Source organism: Phoca vitulina, unplaced genomic scaffold (genome assembly GCF_004348235.1).
Source record: "Phoca vitulina isolate PV1807 unplaced genomic scaffold, GSC_HSeal_1.0 scaffold31, whole genome shotgun sequence".
Classification (NCBI taxonomy): domain Eukaryota; kingdom Metazoa; phylum Chordata; class Mammalia; order Carnivora; family Phocidae; genus Phoca; species Phoca vitulina.
In genome coordinates this window covers 20543252-20562622 of record NW_022589734.1, presented here as the reverse complement: position 1 = coordinate 20562622, position 19371 = coordinate 20543252, and the positions used below count along the sequence as shown (strand labels likewise).

The window sequence follows — 19371 nt, the reverse complement described above, 5'->3', positions numbered from 1 at the left end:
GTACTGTAAGTCCCAGCCAGTGCAGTAGGACAAGAAATAAAAGTTATGAAGATCAGAACTGCAACTATCAGCAGATGATGTAATTGTATACATAGAAAACTCTGAAGAAAAATCTAGAGAGAAATTATTAGAATTACTAAGTGAAATTAGCAAAGTTGACAGGTGAAAGATAAACATACTAAAATCAACCACATTTTTAAATAGCAATAACAATCAAAAAAATGAAAATCAGTCATTCCAATAGTAGCCAGGGAACACGCATGCAGGAACAGAACTGATAAATGATGTGCAAGGCTCGTATGCAAAAAACTATAAAACATTACTGAGAGAAATTAGAGAAGATTAAAATAAAGAAGAGATACTTTATTCAAAGATGGGGAACCAGATATATTACAATGTCAATTTCCCCCCAAGTGATCTATAGAATCAAAACAATCTCAATCAAAATGCCAGCAAAATATTTTGGTGTAAGTTGACAAAATTAGAAAGGCAAAGGGCCAAGAGCAGTTAGGACAATGTTCAAGAAAAAGAGAGTTGAGAGGCGCATACAGCAGTGTCAACAGCTATTATAAAACTATGATAATTAACATTGTGATCTGGTAGAAAGATGGACAAACAGATCAAAAAACCCGAGTAAAGTTCCAGGAGAGATGCACACATACAGACAGACACCTGATTTATGATAAAGGGGACCAGGAAGAGAGTGGGGCAAGGATGAGATTCCGTAAGTGGCATTAGTGCAAGTGGATATCCCCACAGAAAACAAAACAAAACAAAGCAAAACTCCTGACCTCCACACCTCATGGTGAAACACAGACACATTCCAGGTGGATTAAAGATCTAAAGGTAAAAGCCAAAATAATAAAATTTCTGGATGAGTACACTGAGGGGTGTATTCATGGTGGTGTGGGGAAGTAACCTGAAACAGGACCCAAAAGCACCAAAACAAAAGGAAAAATACTGACAAATTCTACCATATTAAAATGGACAATGTCTGGTCTTCAAAAGACACCAGTAAGAAAGTGAAAAGACTGGTCACAGAAGGAAGAAGATATTTAAATTACCATGACTAACAAGGGACTTGAGCTCCGAATGCACAAATAATTCCTACAAATTAGAGGAAGGGGACTGGGGGTGGGGGACAAAGGAAAGAGGTAAACCAACAGATAAATGGGCAAAAGGTTTGCATAGAGACTTCATGAAAAATTATATCCAAATATCCAGTCAACATAAAAGCAGCATTCGATATCATTAGTTAACGGGGAACTATAAAACCACAGTTAGATTACAGTACATTCCCATCAATATGGCTAGTAACAGAAACATAACAATGACAAGTGTTGGCAAGAATACGGAGCTACTAGCATGCTTATATATTGCTGATGGAAATGTAAATTTACTCAAGTATTTGGGAAAACTATTTGGCAATACAAAGCAGATCCACTGTATTTCCTATGACCCAGAGATTACACTCCTTGCTACACACCCAGCAGACATGTTTGCGTAGATGAGTCAGACAAAAGGTCTAAACAACGCGGACAGCAGTATCAGTTGCTATACTAGTAGGAAGGTTGGACATACCCAGTTCTCTTTTCACATGAGGATGGATAAATGTGTGTGCAAAGGAATACTATATAGCAATGACAATGGATGAACCATAGCTACCTGCAAAAACAGACTAGTCTCACCAACATAATATTGATTAAAAAAAAAAACAAAAAACCCGGGGGCTGGCGGGAGACGCTCCAGGACAGCCGGTGCCTATTTCAGGACAGATCAGAAGGACGGTCACAATGCCTGAAATAAATACTGACAATCCCAGTAAGCAACAGGTTCCACTCCGGGCAGAGAGACATATAGATGTTTCAGACGTGAAATCTTAGGAAAGCTGTATTATCCTCAAAAGCAGTATAATAATAAACAATGAAGAAAAGGATGAAAATTATTTATTGACCAAGCTAAATGTTTTATAAAATTCAGTAGAAAAAGCCACTTCTTGTTAACCCTGAACAGTGGACTTAAGACTTCAGGCAAGAACTGTGTGGCAAATATTAATTTTACTGAAACACAAGGACAATAAAAAGAATTACCACATTAAACACACAAAAAGCCAGACATTCAAACACTAATGGATTCTTCCATTTATATCAGGTTTAACAACAGGGCAAATGAAGGTCTGGGGTTGACATAAGGGATAGTGGTTTCTGGTAGGGAACGGGAAGGGCAGGATGGGGAGCTCCGGGCTACCGGTAACTTCTGTTTCTTCCTTTCCCCGGGGGGGGGTGCGGGGGGGACACGGGAGCACTCACTTTAGAGAAACAATGAAGGGGGGGACACGGGGGCACTCACTTTAGAGAAACAATGAAGGGGGGGACACGGGGGCACTCACTTTAGAGAAACAATGAAGGGGGGGGACACGGGGGCACTCACTTTAGAGAAACAATGAAGGGGGGACACGGGAGCACTCACTTTAGAGAAATGTACACGTACAGCTGTACATGTTTCTGTAGGTATGTTACACATCAAAACCTTTCTTATTAAAGAAGTAAAGTTTAAGTAGGAATGGACTGAACTCTAAGGACAAGCGATCAGTAGTTTCCAGGACGTGGGGAGGGAGGGAGGAAGGAGCTACAAGAAAGTAAAAGGGACATTCTGGAGAGCTGTTGGAACCATTCCAGCCCTCAACTGTGGGAGCAGTCACACTAGTGGGTGCATTTGCCAAAATTCGAAGAACTGCAGACCAAAAAAAGGAATTTTGCCATATGCAATAAAAGCAATTATAATTTAGATATAAAAATAAGGAATTAATTTGACTTATTTCTGTGTTTGTGAAAAGTTGACTGTCCATGGTGTGATAATCTGCTTTCTTCATGGATTAAATTAGAAATAAAATTAAACAGTCTACCTGCGAAACATTTTCTTACCTTTGTATACACAGAAACTTGTCAAGTAAAAATGTCAAAATTTTTGAGAAAACAAAGAATGATATTCACTTCAGTTTTATTGGGGAAAACAGACTTTAAAATTTATTATATCTGTCTATATATACAAATAAAAAATATATTTGGTTTTTCAACCAAATGTTGAAATAAAAAATCTGTATGTTTTATGTTTGATATTCACATATGGCATAATAGAAAAAAATAACAAGCTCTGGGTTATTCCTTTTAGTATTTATTCATGTAAGCTTTGAGGAAAATTAATGGTAGAGCATAATTTCTTTTAGTTATTTGAAACAAAACAAAAATTTCAGTTAAAAACATATGACTTCCTCTTAAAGTTTATTAACATTTTTTCATCTTTAGCCAACAAATCTAGAAACTAAATTACTTTAAGAACATTAATTTCTGAGGCATTCTGGAAAACAGGTTGCCTTTACTAGATCTCAAACTTTTTCACATTCATTTTAAATTATCTTATTCTAATACATTTCTGAACATGTAAGGATGAAATTAAGTTGAGGTTCATTTGTGTGAAAGCAACACAAATCTGAAATAGACAGATGGATGGCAAACATCAAATCTATTCCATGGAAAAGAAGGGAAGACGTGGGGCCCCCAGTAAGTAACAAATTATGGAACTCAGCTAAACATGACACTTCTTTTGCTCACAGATGTCTAAATGTTGCCTTCTTTTCAAATATCCAAGATTTCTCTTACCAACACGGGTGATACCAGATTATTATTTTTTCCCCAGGGTCATCTGAATCCCACTCCTCAAAAGAAAAAAAGGTGATATTTTAGTTGCCTAAAGTTATTCAAGTCATCCAATATTCCCCTGCCCCTGACCCCATCTTGAAAAACTCTCTAAATTGTTTAACTTAAAAGTGATACTATGAGCCAGTTGTGTTTATTTATTTGAGAGAGAGAGAGCACAAGCAAGGGGAGCGGCAGAGGCACAGGGAGAAGCAGGCTCCCCGCCGAGCAGGGAGCCCGATGCGGGACTCGATCCCAGGACCCTGGGGTCATGACCTGAGCCGAAGGCAGACGCCCAACCAACTGAGCCAGCCGGGCGCCCCTGAACCAGCTGTGTTAAGGGAGGCAAGCGAGCTGCCTTTCTGTAGCTACTGGCTGATGAACCCAATACTTTGCAAGAGAAGTATCTTACCACTTGTGCTGGAACCTGTGCCATTTTTGCAGCAGGAGTTCCTGGTCTTGGGTAAAACTGGTTAATAAAGAGGCTTGGAAATTTGTACTCTTCCACAAGCTTCACTGTTTCTTGAAAATCTTGATCTGTTTCTCCAGGAAAACCACAGATAATATCTGTAGCAACAGTTATTCCAGGAACTCTAGAAAATAACACGACAAAAATGTAGAAAGCTGAATACAATCCATAATTATTCTATTTCTCTGACATTTTAAATGCCATAATTCCTTTTAAAACTAAATTTTTTTAGGAAAGGGACATTTGCAAAGAGTATTTATAGAGTCCTAAATATTAAAAAGGTTTATGGGCAACAGTGGCCCCTGTCATCCTCAAGGGACACTCATTTTTAATTCTTTTGAATGTTTGTTTTTTTCTATATTTTAAAACCCATGCTTATTCTGCTATTTCCAGACTTACTGATTTTTAAGCAATATTTACTAACTTCTCTAGTATGGTAAATGAGGATTTAGCCCCTTAAATAACTCTCTCTCCCCCCTCCTAACATAATCAATGCATAGTTGTTGTTGTTTCTTTTTAAGATTTTATTTATTTATTTGACAGAGAGAGACACAGCGAGAGAGGGAACACAAGCAGGGGCAGTGGGAGAAGGAGAAGCAGGCTTCCCACCGAGCAGGGAGCCTGATGCGGGGCTCGATCCCAGAACCCTGGAACGATGACCTGAGCTGAAGGCAGACGCTCAACGACTGAGCCACCCAGGAGCCCCCTCACTGCACAGTTTTAAAATTAACTGCATTTCCATTAGTATAACTGCAAAGATATTGTCCACTGCAGAGCCAACTGGTATACTTCATCATGTTTTCTTTTGCTACAATGTTTAATTTTTCCAAGAGTTAATAACACTCTTTTAAATAAATTTTTGCCTCATATTCCAGGTACCTATGTTCACGTTTTCTAGAAGCTCCATGAGATCCATCAAAAACCAATACTGTTTTCCAAACACTCAATGTACTATATACATAATTCACGGATTCCATTTTTTTCTGCTGGAAATGCCCCTCCTACTTTCTTCAAGTGTGTGTTGCTTTCATAACAAACTGGGTGTCGTCCTTCTTTGTTGTTCTTTGGTTTCTTTCTTTCTTCTTCTTTTTTTTTTTTTTCCATTTCCCTTTTTCCTGAATGCAACGTATTCTTATTTCTTGATTATTCTGCTTAATTCTGCTGAAGCACTCTTTCAGAAACTTCACCAAAAAGAATGCCAGGGAAATTCTGTTGTTATTGTCTTAGCCTATCTGAACACGTCTTCATCCGTACCACTGACTGATGGTGCGGTTGTGCTCAGCACTCCAAAGTGAAAAACACTGGCCCTCAGGATTTCGTATTCTTTCTTTTTTTTTCAAGCTGGCAAGGTTCTGATGAGATGTCCAGATTCACTCATACAAACTTCTTTCTACGTGCTCCACTCTCTTTTTGAAAGCTTTTAGGATATTTATTTTATTCTCAATGTTTTTACGTTTCATGATAATAGGCCTTGGATTAGGCATGTAAATCTTTGTACAGAGCACAACCTGGACACTCATGGTCTTTCAGTCTAGCACATTTTCTTATGTTACCATTTAATCATGTTTTAGAGATGCAACATCTTTCCTCATCTTTCTAAAGACACCAGTTAAAATTTCTGTACAAGTTTTCCTCTGCTCACTGCAACTGTGCCCATTTCCTCCAGGTTCTATATGTTGGTCCCTCTCATTCATGGCTGACACTTGCCATCAATAAATAGCGACTCTGCCCTTTAATATTAAAGAATAAATCATCGAAAGCTTCTCATCATAGATTGATTGGGTAACAAGCTGCCTTTGTTTTTGATAAGCTCACATGTTAGCATCTTGGATGTCCTTTCTCTGTGGCCGAGGAGTTTCTCCATCAGTATGCTACAATATTCTACTGTGTATTAACAGTATAACAATAACAAAATAACATGAACAGTATTCACAACTCCAGTATTATTCTCAACCCATAAACAAGAGGAAAAATAGCCTCAAACATCACAAACCATGGGATACCTGCCTATATCAATTTTTCTATCTCCTAAATGTAGTTCTATATGGATGAATAAAACAGTTTATCTCATTTAAATATGTTAGATATTTGGGGGCATAAAAGAGAACAAAGAATGTGACAAAGGGAAGTCAAATTATTGGCTGCCTAATAGAAATAGCATCATAAAAACAACAGCTTTTCCACATCAGGTTTGGATAATACTTTAATGCCTGTGTGAAAGGAGAATGACATTTATTTTAAAAAATATTTCTTTCTTGATTTCTACTTAGTCTCATCCAGCTATTAATTTGGCTGACCTTGAATTAGTGAGATAAGTTCCAAAGGCTGGAGCTTTTCTCTGTGATGGTAAATAGAAAAAAGAGGTAATATGCATAAGAGAAAAATGAAACTGTATTTGAAAAAAAAACTTTATTTTTTATTCTGATACAAAAACATTCTTTCTCCTTCAAGGGTGATTATCAAAATTACATTTGAAAGTCATGAAAAACATGTTTTTGCAGTAAGCAGTAGATAAAAAGACCATTTTCTAGACTTAACTAAAGCATGAGGAATAGAAAAAGTATGTCAATAATTTTAATTAGAAAATGTTTACACTTGACTTATAACTACTCCTGAACAAAAGAAATCCACAACTAAAACTATAAGTAATAGATCATAGCAGAAATGACAGAAGAGTCCAGCTCCCCTAGGAAATTAAAAAAAAAAAAAAAAAAATCTTCGAAACTGCCTGTGAAATATTATAGAAACCAAGACAATTGGTTATTGTCCTAGGCTATGAATTGCAATGAACTTGGCACTAGATTATGGGGTATTCCCAAAGGAAAGTACCTTACTGATTCGCCTCCCCCCAATCCTCCTTGATACAGGATAGCTGAGCTCAGTATTACGCAAGACCTGCTTACTTTGGCACGAAGGTCACCAGTGAGAAAAGAAAAAACTTTACAGAAGTCATCTTAAATGTTAAAAAAGGGGATGTTCAATGTGTGAATATATCTGATAATCTATGCAAAAAGCTGACTGATAACAAGGGAAAGGGTAGGTAAACTATGAATTTGTGAAAGACCTAGGTTAGCCAGGATTTAAAAGTAAAAGCAGTTTAACTGGTTTCAAAGTATGTAAGAATATAAACTGATTTAAAAGTAAAAGCAGTTTAACTGGTTTCAAAGTATGTAATAATATAAACTGATTGCCTATAAAATGTCTTCAAAGTAAAGACTACACTTTAATGTTAGATGAGGCTCATCTATACATTAATTTTATATATGCAAATGATGCTTTTAAAAATAATTTGGCTTCTTAGGTGAACCAACTAAAAAAAACTCATATTTACACTGTTAATTTGCCTAAGTAAATAATTCTCCTCAGTTCATAAGAAAATCAAGGAAGTCTGAAGTGGACCCAATTCTAAATTAATTGTATATGATTTAAGTGGCTATGAAGAAATTATAAGGAGTGTAAAATAGAACATTAATCCAAATATTTAATATGCTAATTGTGAGTAAATGCTGTTTTTGAGAAGCAATGAATTTTCACAATACTAAAATTTTTTTAAGTGATCATTTCCACATGTGTATTGAAGCTGTGAGTCTAATGAATATAATTACCAGGTATTCTATGTTTTTAAAATTTAAAACACCTTCTATATTTATGTTTTCATAGCAGTACTGGAGAATAATTCTGAAAGAAGATGAAAATGAAAATGTTCAATTAGCTTAAACATATGCATTCAGACCCAATATTTTTTCTGCTGTATACAAGCTTTTTACTGGCAAAATGGGTTCATTAAGTAACTTGGGAATAGCACTGATGAGAAAGATTTCAATTAGGCATCTCACTTGGCAAAGGTGGTGCTATGATCAGTTACGCAAATCTATCAGGAGGGTATCGGGAGAGTACGACCTCTTAGCTGGCCCTAGGCTAGGATTTAAGAGAGCCCCAAATATTTCAAGACTTTATTATTTACCATGAATAAAAATAAACACATACATACACCTACTTAACTACTTAACATGCTGTACTTTAATCATCTCAAGACTTTCGCTTGCAATTTGGTGTTTTACTGGCAAAAAATGAGAAAAGGATGATTCTATTCATGCTTAGAATGATAAATGAGCTTCAAATTCCACATGTGAAAAAATTAATATTTATACATGTGCTATTTACCTCAAAAGAAAGAAATAAAAATAATCGGAAAAAGAATCAAATCCATTAAAATGATTAGGCATAAACATGATTAAAAGAAACTTTTTTTAGTTCTGAATGAAAGTAAAAACATATCTCAAACTATGGGATGCAGCTTAAAGAAGTGCTTAGAGAGAAACTGACTGACTTAAATGTCTGTGTTAAAAAGAGGTAAACTCAATAACCTCAGCTTCCACCTCAAGAAGCTAAAAAAGAGGAGCAAATCAAACTCAAAGACAGACAAAAAATAAATTACTAAATAAAGGTTAAAAAATAAATCAACAAAATAGAAAATAGAGAAAAATTCAATAAAAGTAGAGGTGTCTTTTTGAGAAAAACAATGTAATTACTAAACTTAGCTAGACTGAGAAGAAAAAAGAAGACACAACGACCAACTTCAGGCCTGAGGGAGGAGGACGCACCACAGGTGCTATCAATAGTAAAGAAGTACTAAGGGTATATTTATTACGATTTTATGCCAATAAATTAAAAATTTAAGCTGAAATGGGCATATTCTTTAAAAGACATAAATTATAAAAACTGACTCAAGAAGAAACAGAAAATCAAAGCAGTCTTTTATCTATTACAAAAACTGAATTTGTAATTAAAAATCTTGCCATCAAAAGAATACAAAACAACCCAGATCCAGATGGCTTCACTGGTGAATTATATCAAACATTTAAGAAAGAATAAAACCAATTCCATAGAAAGTATTTCAAAGATAAATGGGAAAGGAACTCATTGTATTAAGTCCAGCAATAGCCAATATAAAAACCAGAGAAAGAGATTAGAAATAAACTCCAGGCCAAAATCTTTTTTTAAGATTTTATTTATTTATTTTAGAGAAAGAGAGATAAAGAGAGTGCATGCATGCACTCAAGCAGGGGGAGGAGCAGAGGGGGAGGGAGATCATCTCCAGCAGACTCCACAATCCCACGGCCCCGAGATCATGACCTGAGCCGAAACCAACAGTTGGACACTCAACTGACTGAGCCACCCAGGCACCCCGAGACCAGTATCTTTTATGAATATAGAGACACTTAACAAAATATTAGCAAACAGAGCCCAAAAACATATAAAAATAATTATTTATCATGATCAAGTTTTAATCCCAGGAATGCAAGGTTGGTTTGACAAACATATCTTAATTAATGCAGTAAGCCATATTAAAAGGATAAAACCTCCATGGTGATCTCAGTACATGCAGAAAACTCAGTTGACAAATCCAACACCCATTCATGATAAAAAACTCTCTGTAAACAAGGAAAACTATCTCAACCTGATAAAGAGTCTACAGCTATTCTCATAGTTATTGGTGAAAGACTAGATACCTTTCCACTCAGATTATTAACAAGGCAAGGATTTATGTTCTTACTTCTACAACTCAATATATTATGAAGGTTCTAGTCAGTGCAAGAAAGGCAAGAAGAAGATATCACAGGCATACAGGTTGAAAGAGCAAAAGTAAACTTTTTTTTTGCAGGTCCTATGATCTTTTATGTGGAAACTCAAAGTAATACAATAAACCTACTAGAATAAGCGAGTTTAGCAGAGCTAAAGATTAATATATAAAAGTCTAGTGTACTTTTTACATTAGTAATGAACAATTAGAAAATGAAATCAAGGAAAGAATTCCATTCACAATAGCATAAAAAATACTGAGAATAAATTTGGAAAGTGGAAGACCTATACTCTAGAAACAGAGAAATTAAGGAGATTTTCTTAAAATTTACTGCACCCCCCACACCACTCGTGCTCCCTCTCTCATGTGCTGTCTCTCTCTCTCAAATAAATAAAATCTTTAAAAATAAATAAATAGGTAATATCTAAATAAATGGAAAAATACCTAATTTTCACAGATTGGAGGATTTTACTGCTGTTAAGATTGCATGTGTCCTCAAATTGATACACAGATTCAATTCAACCGCTATCAAAATACCAGCATATTTTTCTGTAGAAATTGACAAGCTGATTCTAAAATTTATATGGAAATGCAAAGAACTTAGAGTGGCCAAAGCAATTTTGAAAAAGAACAAAGTTGGTAGAATGGATGAATCTGACTTAAAGACTTACTATAAAGCTACAGTAATCACAACAGTGTGGTATTAGTATAAGGACAGATTAATGGGATGGAAGAACAAAGTCCAAAAATATACCCATACATTTATACATTTATGGTTACTTAATTTTAATAAAATTGTCAAAGCAATTCAACGAGATCAAAAGACAATGTTTTCAATAAATCATGCTAGAGCAAATGGATGTCATATGCAAAAGCAAACAAACAAAGGAACTTACTGGACTCTTACCTTACACAAAAAGTACTTCAATATCAATCTCAGATCTAAATGTAAGAGCTAGAATTACTAAGTTTCCAGAAGAAATATGGGAAAAAATCTTTGTGACCTCAATGCAGTTAGACAAAGATTTTTTTCTTTTCTTTCTTTTTAATTTTTATTGTTATGTTAATCACCATACATTACATCATTAGTTTTTGATGTAGTGTTCCATGATTCATTGTTTGTGCATAACACCCAGTGCTCCATGCAGAACGTGCCCTCCTCAATACCCATCACCAGACTAACCCATCCTCCCACCCCCCTCCCCTCTAGGACCCTCAGTTTGTTTTTCAGAGTCCATCATCTCTCATGGTTTGTTTCCCCCTCTGATTTCCCCCCCTTCATTCTTCCCCTCCTGCTATCTTTTTTTTTTTTTCCTTAACATATATTGCATTATTTGTTTCTGGTATAGATCTCTTTTCTTTTTTTTTTTTAAGATTTTATTTATTTGTCAGAGAGAGAGAGCACAAGCAGGGGGAGCAGCAAGCATTGGGAGAAGCAGGCTCCCCGCTGAGCAAGGAGCCCGATGTGGGCTCCATCCCAGGACCCTGAGATCATGACCTGAGCCGAAGGCAGTCGCCCAACTGACTGAGCCACCCAGGTGCCCCTAGGCAAAGACTTCTTAGCTACAACACCAACACCAAAAGCATAATAAAAAAAAAAAATTGGATAAACTGGACTTACTGGGAAAACACCATAAAGAAGATAAAAAGATAAGCCATAGACTGGAAGAAAATATTTGCAAACCGTGTATCTGATAAAAATATCTGTATCCAAAATACATTAAGAACACTTACGGCTCACTAATAAGAAGACAAACAACACAAGTACAATGGGCAAAGGATTTTAACCAACACTTCACTAAAGAAGATATATGAGTAGCTAATAGGACCATGAAAAGTTGGCTCAACATCATTTGTTATTAGGGTTAATGCAAGTTAAAACCATGTAAGATGCCACACATCCAGGAGAATGGCTATATTGAAAAAAGACTGGAAAAATAACAGACACTGATGTGCAGCTCAAGAAACTGAAACCCTTACTCACTGTAGGTGGGAATTCAAAATGTTGCAGTCACTTTGGAAAACAGTGTGGCAGTTTCTTAAAAAGTGAAACATATTCTTACCGTGACTAAGAAAGTTCACTTCCCAGTTATCTACCCAAGAAAAGTTAAAACATATGTCCACACAAAGACTTTTATGTGGATTTTTATAGTGGCTTTCCTCATAATAGCTCCAAACTGGAAACAGTCCAAAAGTCTGTCAAGCAGTAAATGGATCAACAAAATGTGGCGTGTCCATACAATGAAAATTTTACCTCCAAAGGAAAGAGAACCAGCTATGGATACACGCACCACACAGATGAGCCTTGAAAAACATTCTTAAGTAAAAGAAGGAAGACACAAAGGATTACTTATTGTTTGATTCTATTTATATGAAATTTCTATTAGAAGCAAAACTACAGAAACAGAAAATAGGCATTTAGAGATTTTTTCTCATAACTAACTGCACTATGATGACGGTTGCAGAAATTCTTAATTTACTAAGAATCTTCGAAGTATACACTTACGTTGGGTGCATACGATATGGTATCTAAAGCATACCCACAATAAACCTGTTAAAAGTGGGGGGAAAAAAAAACCCTTTCTGAAGACAGAGAGATAGCAGGAATCCCCCGTTAAAAACGCTCTTCGAAAAAATCCTAATAGCTGAACTTTTGACAGGATGTAGTCAAAGAATTAAATATAGCCAAATAGGAGGGAAGGGCAGAGATAATAAAAGACAAGGTTAAGGTGGAAAGGAAATTATCCAGAATAGGACATCGCAAAGGACTGTGTACCAGCTACCAAGAGATGACAACAAGGAATCATTCTGTTCATCCTGAGAGAGGAAACTGAAGGAGAAACAACATGACATCTTCAAGTAAATTTGAGAAAATTCTCAGCAGCTTTAAAATTATCATCATGCTTTTATGAAAACCAATTCTTTCTTTTTTAAGATTTTAGAAAGAGAGTGCGTGCGAGCAGGGGGAGGGCAGAGAGAGAGTCTTAAGCAGACTCTGCACTCAGTGTGGAACCCCAGGTAGAGCCCCAGGTGGAGCCCCACGCCGGGCTCAATCCCACAACACTGAGATCATGATCTGAGCTGAAATCAAGAGTCAGATGCTTAACTGACTGAGCCATCTAGGTGCCCCATGAAAAACAATTCTTAAAGGACCTGAGCTGAAAGAGAAAAAGCACCTAAACATTAGGATGAGGGGTGAAAAGCCAGAATGAGTCACTAAGACAAGGAAAGACTAGTGTTGGCTATGGATCATCCCTCATCTTTTAACATGGCTTTTATATGCAAGAGAAGATGTTCTCTTGCATATACAACTAAGAGGCTCTGTTACTAACGAGCTGCATGCTCTAGGGCAAATTACTTAGCCTTACTACGTACGCTTTGGTTTCCTTTTCTCTAAAACTGGGCTAGTAAAAGTTAGACATATACGGATTGCTCCGGACGGTGCCTGCCACACAGTGCCCGAAATCTTTTAGCTATTATTAGTTTAACACTGTCACAGAAATAACTGCCACCTCTTATATAATACTAAGTGCCAGGCGATGTGTTAGCAACTTACATGTTCTTTAGTACAACCTCCCAATATGGCAGATTCTATTTTCATCTCTCTGAGACATAGGGAAAGTACCATTAGGGAAGTATGACTGAGAGGTAAATTGCCCCTAGTTGCAGAATCACTAAATGATAAGGCAGTCTTATCTCTACGCATGTTACTGAAGTGCTCATTGAACTGTGGTCCTATAAGCACTGGCTGATCATAAGTTTACATTAAAAATATTCCACAATATGGGGCGCCTGGGTGGCTCAGTCGTTAAGCGTCTGCCTTCGGCTCAGGTCATGATCCCAGGGTCCTGGGATCGAGCCCCGCATCGGGCTCCCTGCTCGGTGGGAAGCCTGCTTCTCCCTCTCCCACTCCCCCTGCTTGTGTTCCTGCTCTCGCTGTGTCTCTCTCTGTCAAATAAATAAATAAAATCTTTAAAAAAAAAAAAAAATATTCCACAATAATAATATTTGCAAAGCAATTTACTACAGTAAGTAAAACTTGCCTGTATCTTTGGAATTGCGTTTTAAAGAGAGGGTAATTGTGGTCTCAAAAGGTTAAATGATTTTTTTTTTTTTTTTAAAGATTTTATTTATTTATTTGACAGAGAGAGAGACAGTGAGAGAGGGAACTCAAGCAGGGGGAGTGGGAGAGGGAGAAGCAGGCTTCCCGCGGAGCAGGGAGCCCGATGCGGGGCTCGATCCCAGGACCCTGGGATCATGACCTGAGCCGAAGGCAGACGCTTAACGACTGAGCCACCCAGGCGCCCCAAAAGGTTAAATGATTTATCAAAGGTCACCAAGCTATTGCTGGAGGGATCATAACTCAAACCCAAACCCTTCCACCTGGTTGGTGCTCTTTCCAAGAATCTACCCTGGTGAGTATAGAGGCATTTAAAACCTAAATGGTTATGTGCTAAATTTATTCTTCATAAGACATCTTCTTGTTTTTATCATTATCATCACTCATCAAGAAACAGGTAGATGAAATTATTCCTACTTCCAGACGGCTCAGAGAGAGGAAGCAGCGATAGTAACAGTAGAAAGAAATCAGATTTTACATCCAGACAGATTTGAGCCCCCAGTTTCTAGCCAGGTATCACAAGTTATGTTACTGTTCGGAGCCTTAGGCCCCTCTCTTCTACACAGTGGGGATAACAACACATCCCTTCCTGGACTGTTGTGAGGTCAAGTGAAGTAATGAATATAAAGCATTTACAACAGCAGCAGTGAGAAACACCACCACACCAAACACCTTGAACCTGGGCTCCTTCACCTCCTACTACCCCATGGCCCATATTCTCGCTCACATTTCTTTTGTGTTTTGTGCTGTGGGTAAGTACTAGTGGAAAATAATATAAGAAGTGTAAGATCAGCGTATGAGAGACAAACAAATAAAGTTCACATAACACAATCAGTCTGATATTCTTTATCACAGAAAAAAATCAGAAGACACCAACATTTGGTGAACTGATTTATGTGTAAAGCATAAAAAAAATCCCCAAATGCTCTAGATATGAATAATATTCTGGCTGTAGTGCAACCTGACGAAATTCCTAAAATAGCTAACGAAGGAATTATACTAGTACTTAGCTTGTTTCTGGAATTTTAATCAGGTTAAAACTGTACAAATGAAAACTGGTTAACACTAGTTGAAAACTTAAAACTAAGTATAAATAAATAAAAAGAGCACAGGTAAGTTTTTACTGAGTAGTTGGCTTAGTTAGCAGTTCTGTATATAATTTTCTTTTTGGTGAAGTCTGCTCAAATGAATAAATACCTGTGTACCTGTGCATCCATTTGTCCATCTATCCATCCATCTGTCCCTCCATCCACCCATCTATCCATTTATTTCTCTCTCTATGGTATTCGCCGTTTAAGTACCTAGGATTACTCTCCTACTGGAAACTCGTTAAGAGGGTGGTGTGTATCTACAGTATGCATTTCAGGTAGCCTTGCTTATAATGAATAAGAGTTAAAGAAACAGAAAACAAAAGAAATGCCAACACCAGTAAAGTCCTTTCTTTATGTCATTCTAGGGTTTCTTCTCTTGGAGTCTCTGGACTCCTTAAAATTGCATGCAAAATTGTATGTAGATATTCCAGGGGGAAAGGCCTACAGATTTCTTCTGATTCTTAAAGTCTTCTGTGACCCAAACACAATTAGGAGATACTTCTGTGAATGCTTTTGGACCCACCAAACAATATTAGGGAAAAAAAAAAAGATAATAGGTAACCTCTGACCTAATGACAGTGTGCATTAGACTTTTTTTTTTTTTTTTTCCAAACAGAGAAGGTTCATCTGACTAATCTGAGTGAAATCATCATCTTTGCAGTGGTAGATTTAGTATCATCTGGAAGCTGAGTTACATATTGCTGTTTTGTTTGTTCTGTGTGCAAATAAAAAATGGTCAGGATGTTGTCAATTTCATGAAGTTTAACCTCATAGAAAGTCCGTGATATAAAATGTGTCCCACTCTGTCAGATATGGTATTACTTCAGACATGATGAGAATTGGTGTTACTCCTACCATCTCTTAGCCTCAGACTCGTATATTCTTACTGGTATTACTGGGGCTCTACGTCCAAAGAGTACATTTGGTTCCTGGGGCAGTTGTGGCCTCCTGTTAGGCCCTAAGAAAGGAGGCGTGACAGGAGGTCAGAGGCTGGGAGCAGGGACAAGCTCCGGAGTCTCTGAACGTGGTCCCTCGCTGCTGGGGAGGCAGCAACCCCTGGTCAGTGCTCCCAGGTTCCAGGGACACAAACTCTTCCTTTCTGTTTCCCTGGTCTTCCACACAGGGGCTGCTTTCGGTGCTTAGTCCTCTCTGCTTCTCTTTGCTTTCCCAACCTTCTAACTTCTGTGCCATAAATTTCCTGCATTAAATATCCTCTGGTAGATACACCTGGCATGGTTTTTCTTCCTGAATGGACCTAGACCAAAAACATCAAACTCAACGATGCCCATATTCTGTGACCTTGATGAAGTGACAGTGACACAGACCACACCATCTTGGGATAAAGTAACAGACGGGAAATAAATGGTGAAAAAATAGGGTCAGTAAAACCTTGATGCTATTTGTTTGGAAACTGAATACAAAGAATATAAATGTATTCCCGTAAATGAGTATCTGTGATCTTCAAACTAGGACACATAAAATTTGTGACCTTTAAAGAGAAGCTTACATCTATTTGGTTGAAGAAACTGTTTTCAAATATTAGCCAAAATCTACAGGTAATTCACATATTAATTGAAAGTGATATTTATAATCAAAGATAGCCTGTTAAGGCCTCTCGCTGAGAAAAATGTAGTAGCAATTAGGTTTTTAAAAAATCATTACCTCTCTTTAAAAGTAATAAAACTACTTTTAATATGCTAAAAAAATATCCAGATGGCTTATTTTGTTTAAATGTGGTACACTTTTAGTTTTTGGAATAAAAAAAGGTAGTATGTCTAAGACAGGAAAAGGAAAAAGTATATGAATGAAAGGACAAATGACTTGCTAATGCTCTGCAAATCTTTGGATATTCTGAGAAATCAGAATTTAACACGGTAAAAAATAAATTATTAAATATCCGTGGTAAAAAGTGATCAAGTATGTGAGAAAGTGCTTCTGAAACTCAAAAAGAAAAATGACAGTCACAAAGGCCAAAAAAGGGATAGGGGGCCATGCAGATGCACGTGACACCAAAGAATTTAGTGTCATCCATTACATTACTAAACCCAGCATAAATCATGAATATACAGTTTGGCTTCAAGTGAAAAACAAATGAATCATCACTGTTAACTAAAAATTAAATAAACACTGTGTAAAGTAAGTTTTTTATCCCGTAACACTACACTTGCATTCCACAGCAAATATTTTGCAATAAGCACAAAGCCTTACATAAGACCAAAGATATTGCTTTAAAAAGTGTAAGTAAGCATACTGGACAATATTGTTATAATATTTAAAAGGAACCACATTAAATCTCAAAGAATTTTTACACATCTGTTATTAAAATCATTTTACGATATTGCTGGTGGAAGTGAAGGTATTTACTATCTATGGTACTGTTAACACAATTCTTATATGAGTTTTTCTGTTTCTATGGTAACATGAATTATAAGGTTCAATGAAGCCAGATTCAGTAATGTGTATTTTTCTGTTATTCAAGGTGAAAAGGAAATGAAACATTTCCAACATTCATAAACTGCAGCAAATGTCTGAATTCCATTTAGAGATAAGATGATAATTACTAAAGTAATTAGAATTCTTCCTGGATGGAATTATTTTGCACACAGTGGAAATTTAGATTTGGGAATGAAAGCAGGGGCCAGGGTATATTCAGCATCCGTAATTAATTACAACCAAAACCAATATGGTATTCTGATACCTTGGAACAGACTCTACCTTCTTCTGTCTGCTTCCGATGACAATGCGAAAGAAAACTGGTCCCCCCACCCCCATCCCTTAAGCCAGAAAGATAACGTGGGTGAAATAATTTTATTCAAGAGAAAATCCAATTACAGAAATAATCAACTTTTCCTTCCTGCTTTATTTTTTTTTTCATATTTGAAAGGGCATTCACATTAGCAGAACCAATTAAACGAATATCAGGACAGGGCAAAAACTATAAAGTTAGGCAAGTTTCTTAAATCTTTTAAAATTAAACTTTGAAAAAAAACCCCACTTACTGAGATTTTAGAGACTCAAACCCAGATCATAGTATTCTTTAACAGGAAAGCATGATTGGAAGGTGGTTAAACGTCAGGTCTCAGGAAGAACAATTTCTAAAATTATATGGTCATAATGCAGTTGCCTCTAATATCCTGCCCATTATAAATAACAAATCAGGCAAAATTTTTGCTTTTAATGGAAGTGTTGTCATCATCAAGAAATGGTACTCAGAGATATTACATTTTAAGTCTTCTGACATCCTAAAATGCAATTTATATAGTAGCATCATAAATAATACTGAAAAAAAAATACCTAGAGAGAGAGTGTGTACACACACAGGACAGAAGCCATCAAATCAAAACACGGTAGAGCATTATTCACAATTATATTCTTTATTCCTTATTAATTGAACTCTCATTTTGTTTGGTTTAAATTCAGTCTACCCTAAATATCATTATAAAGAGTTGACAAACTATGGCTCAAGGATCAAATTCAGCCACTGAATGTTTTTGTAAATAAAGTTTTATTGGCATACAGCCACGCCCACTCCTAAAGCTGCTTTGGCTACAAGAGCAGAACTGAGTAATTGTGACAGTTGCAACTGAGACCATATGATTCACAAAGCCAAAACTATATATTGTCTGCAGAGATTGTAGCCGACCAGGCCCGCAACCCTGATCTTTGTTAAGTACTCCCAGAGACGCTCCAGGGTGAGTTTGAGAGGACAGTGTGCATATGATGCTCTCCAAAATATAGCCCCAGTCAACCTTTTCCCCTGTCACCAAATACGCACGTATGCAATTCAAATCAGCATTTCCTCCCTGAGCGATCCTGGTCCATCACCTATGAGCACCTGTTCATATGAGTCATGGCTACAGCCCACGGCTCAGATGAAGTCTTCCCTGGTTTTCTCTCTGCATCTCAATACAGTCACACTCCTTCCTATATACTTCAGATGGCCCTGTTATGATCTGCTTGGTACCTTTCACATTTCAGTCCTTGTCTTATGCCTCCAAGTAAACCATAAGCATCTGCTGTTCAAGGATGGGGTCACGTTCATATTCTTCTACTCTGCAGTAATGAGGCAGAACACAGAGTTCGTGGTGCCCAGTGACTTAAAGGGGATGGGGAAGGGAGAACAGGGCAAAAAGACAGAGAGATGAATAAATGAACTCAACAACGAACAGGCTTTAGTCACACCTATTACTGATTAATCCCCATTTTATCTAGTATCAGTCTTGGTATTTCACTGTAAGGTCCTCACGGTGAGCGTCTAGCCTTTATCTATCTGGCAGGGGAAGAGAAGAGGCAAAATCGGAGGGCTTCACAAGGGGCAGCCTCTCCCTGGGTAAAGGCTGCACAGTTGCTCTCTCAATACTTCCTGTTGGAAGCGGCCTGTCCTGCTTGCAGGGAAGGCATTTTTCTCAAAT

At 37.0% G+C, this 19371-nt stretch overlaps 1 protein-coding gene across 4 annotated transcripts in view; it reads right to left on the bottom strand.

Annotated features, from left to right (window-relative positions):
• CDKAL1 (CDK5 regulatory subunit associated protein 1 like 1) overlaps window positions 1-19371 on the bottom strand; it is a 708317-nt gene that overhangs the window by 205793 nt on the left and 483153 nt on the right. For all 4 annotated transcript variants that reach the window (XM_032424786.1, XM_032424785.1, XM_032424783.1 and 1 more), the window contains one exon: window positions 4108-4288. In XM_032424786.1, the coding sequence (XP_032280677.1) occupies window positions 4108-4288 (181 nt within the window). The remainder of the gene's footprint in view (window positions 1-4107; window positions 4289-19371) is intronic.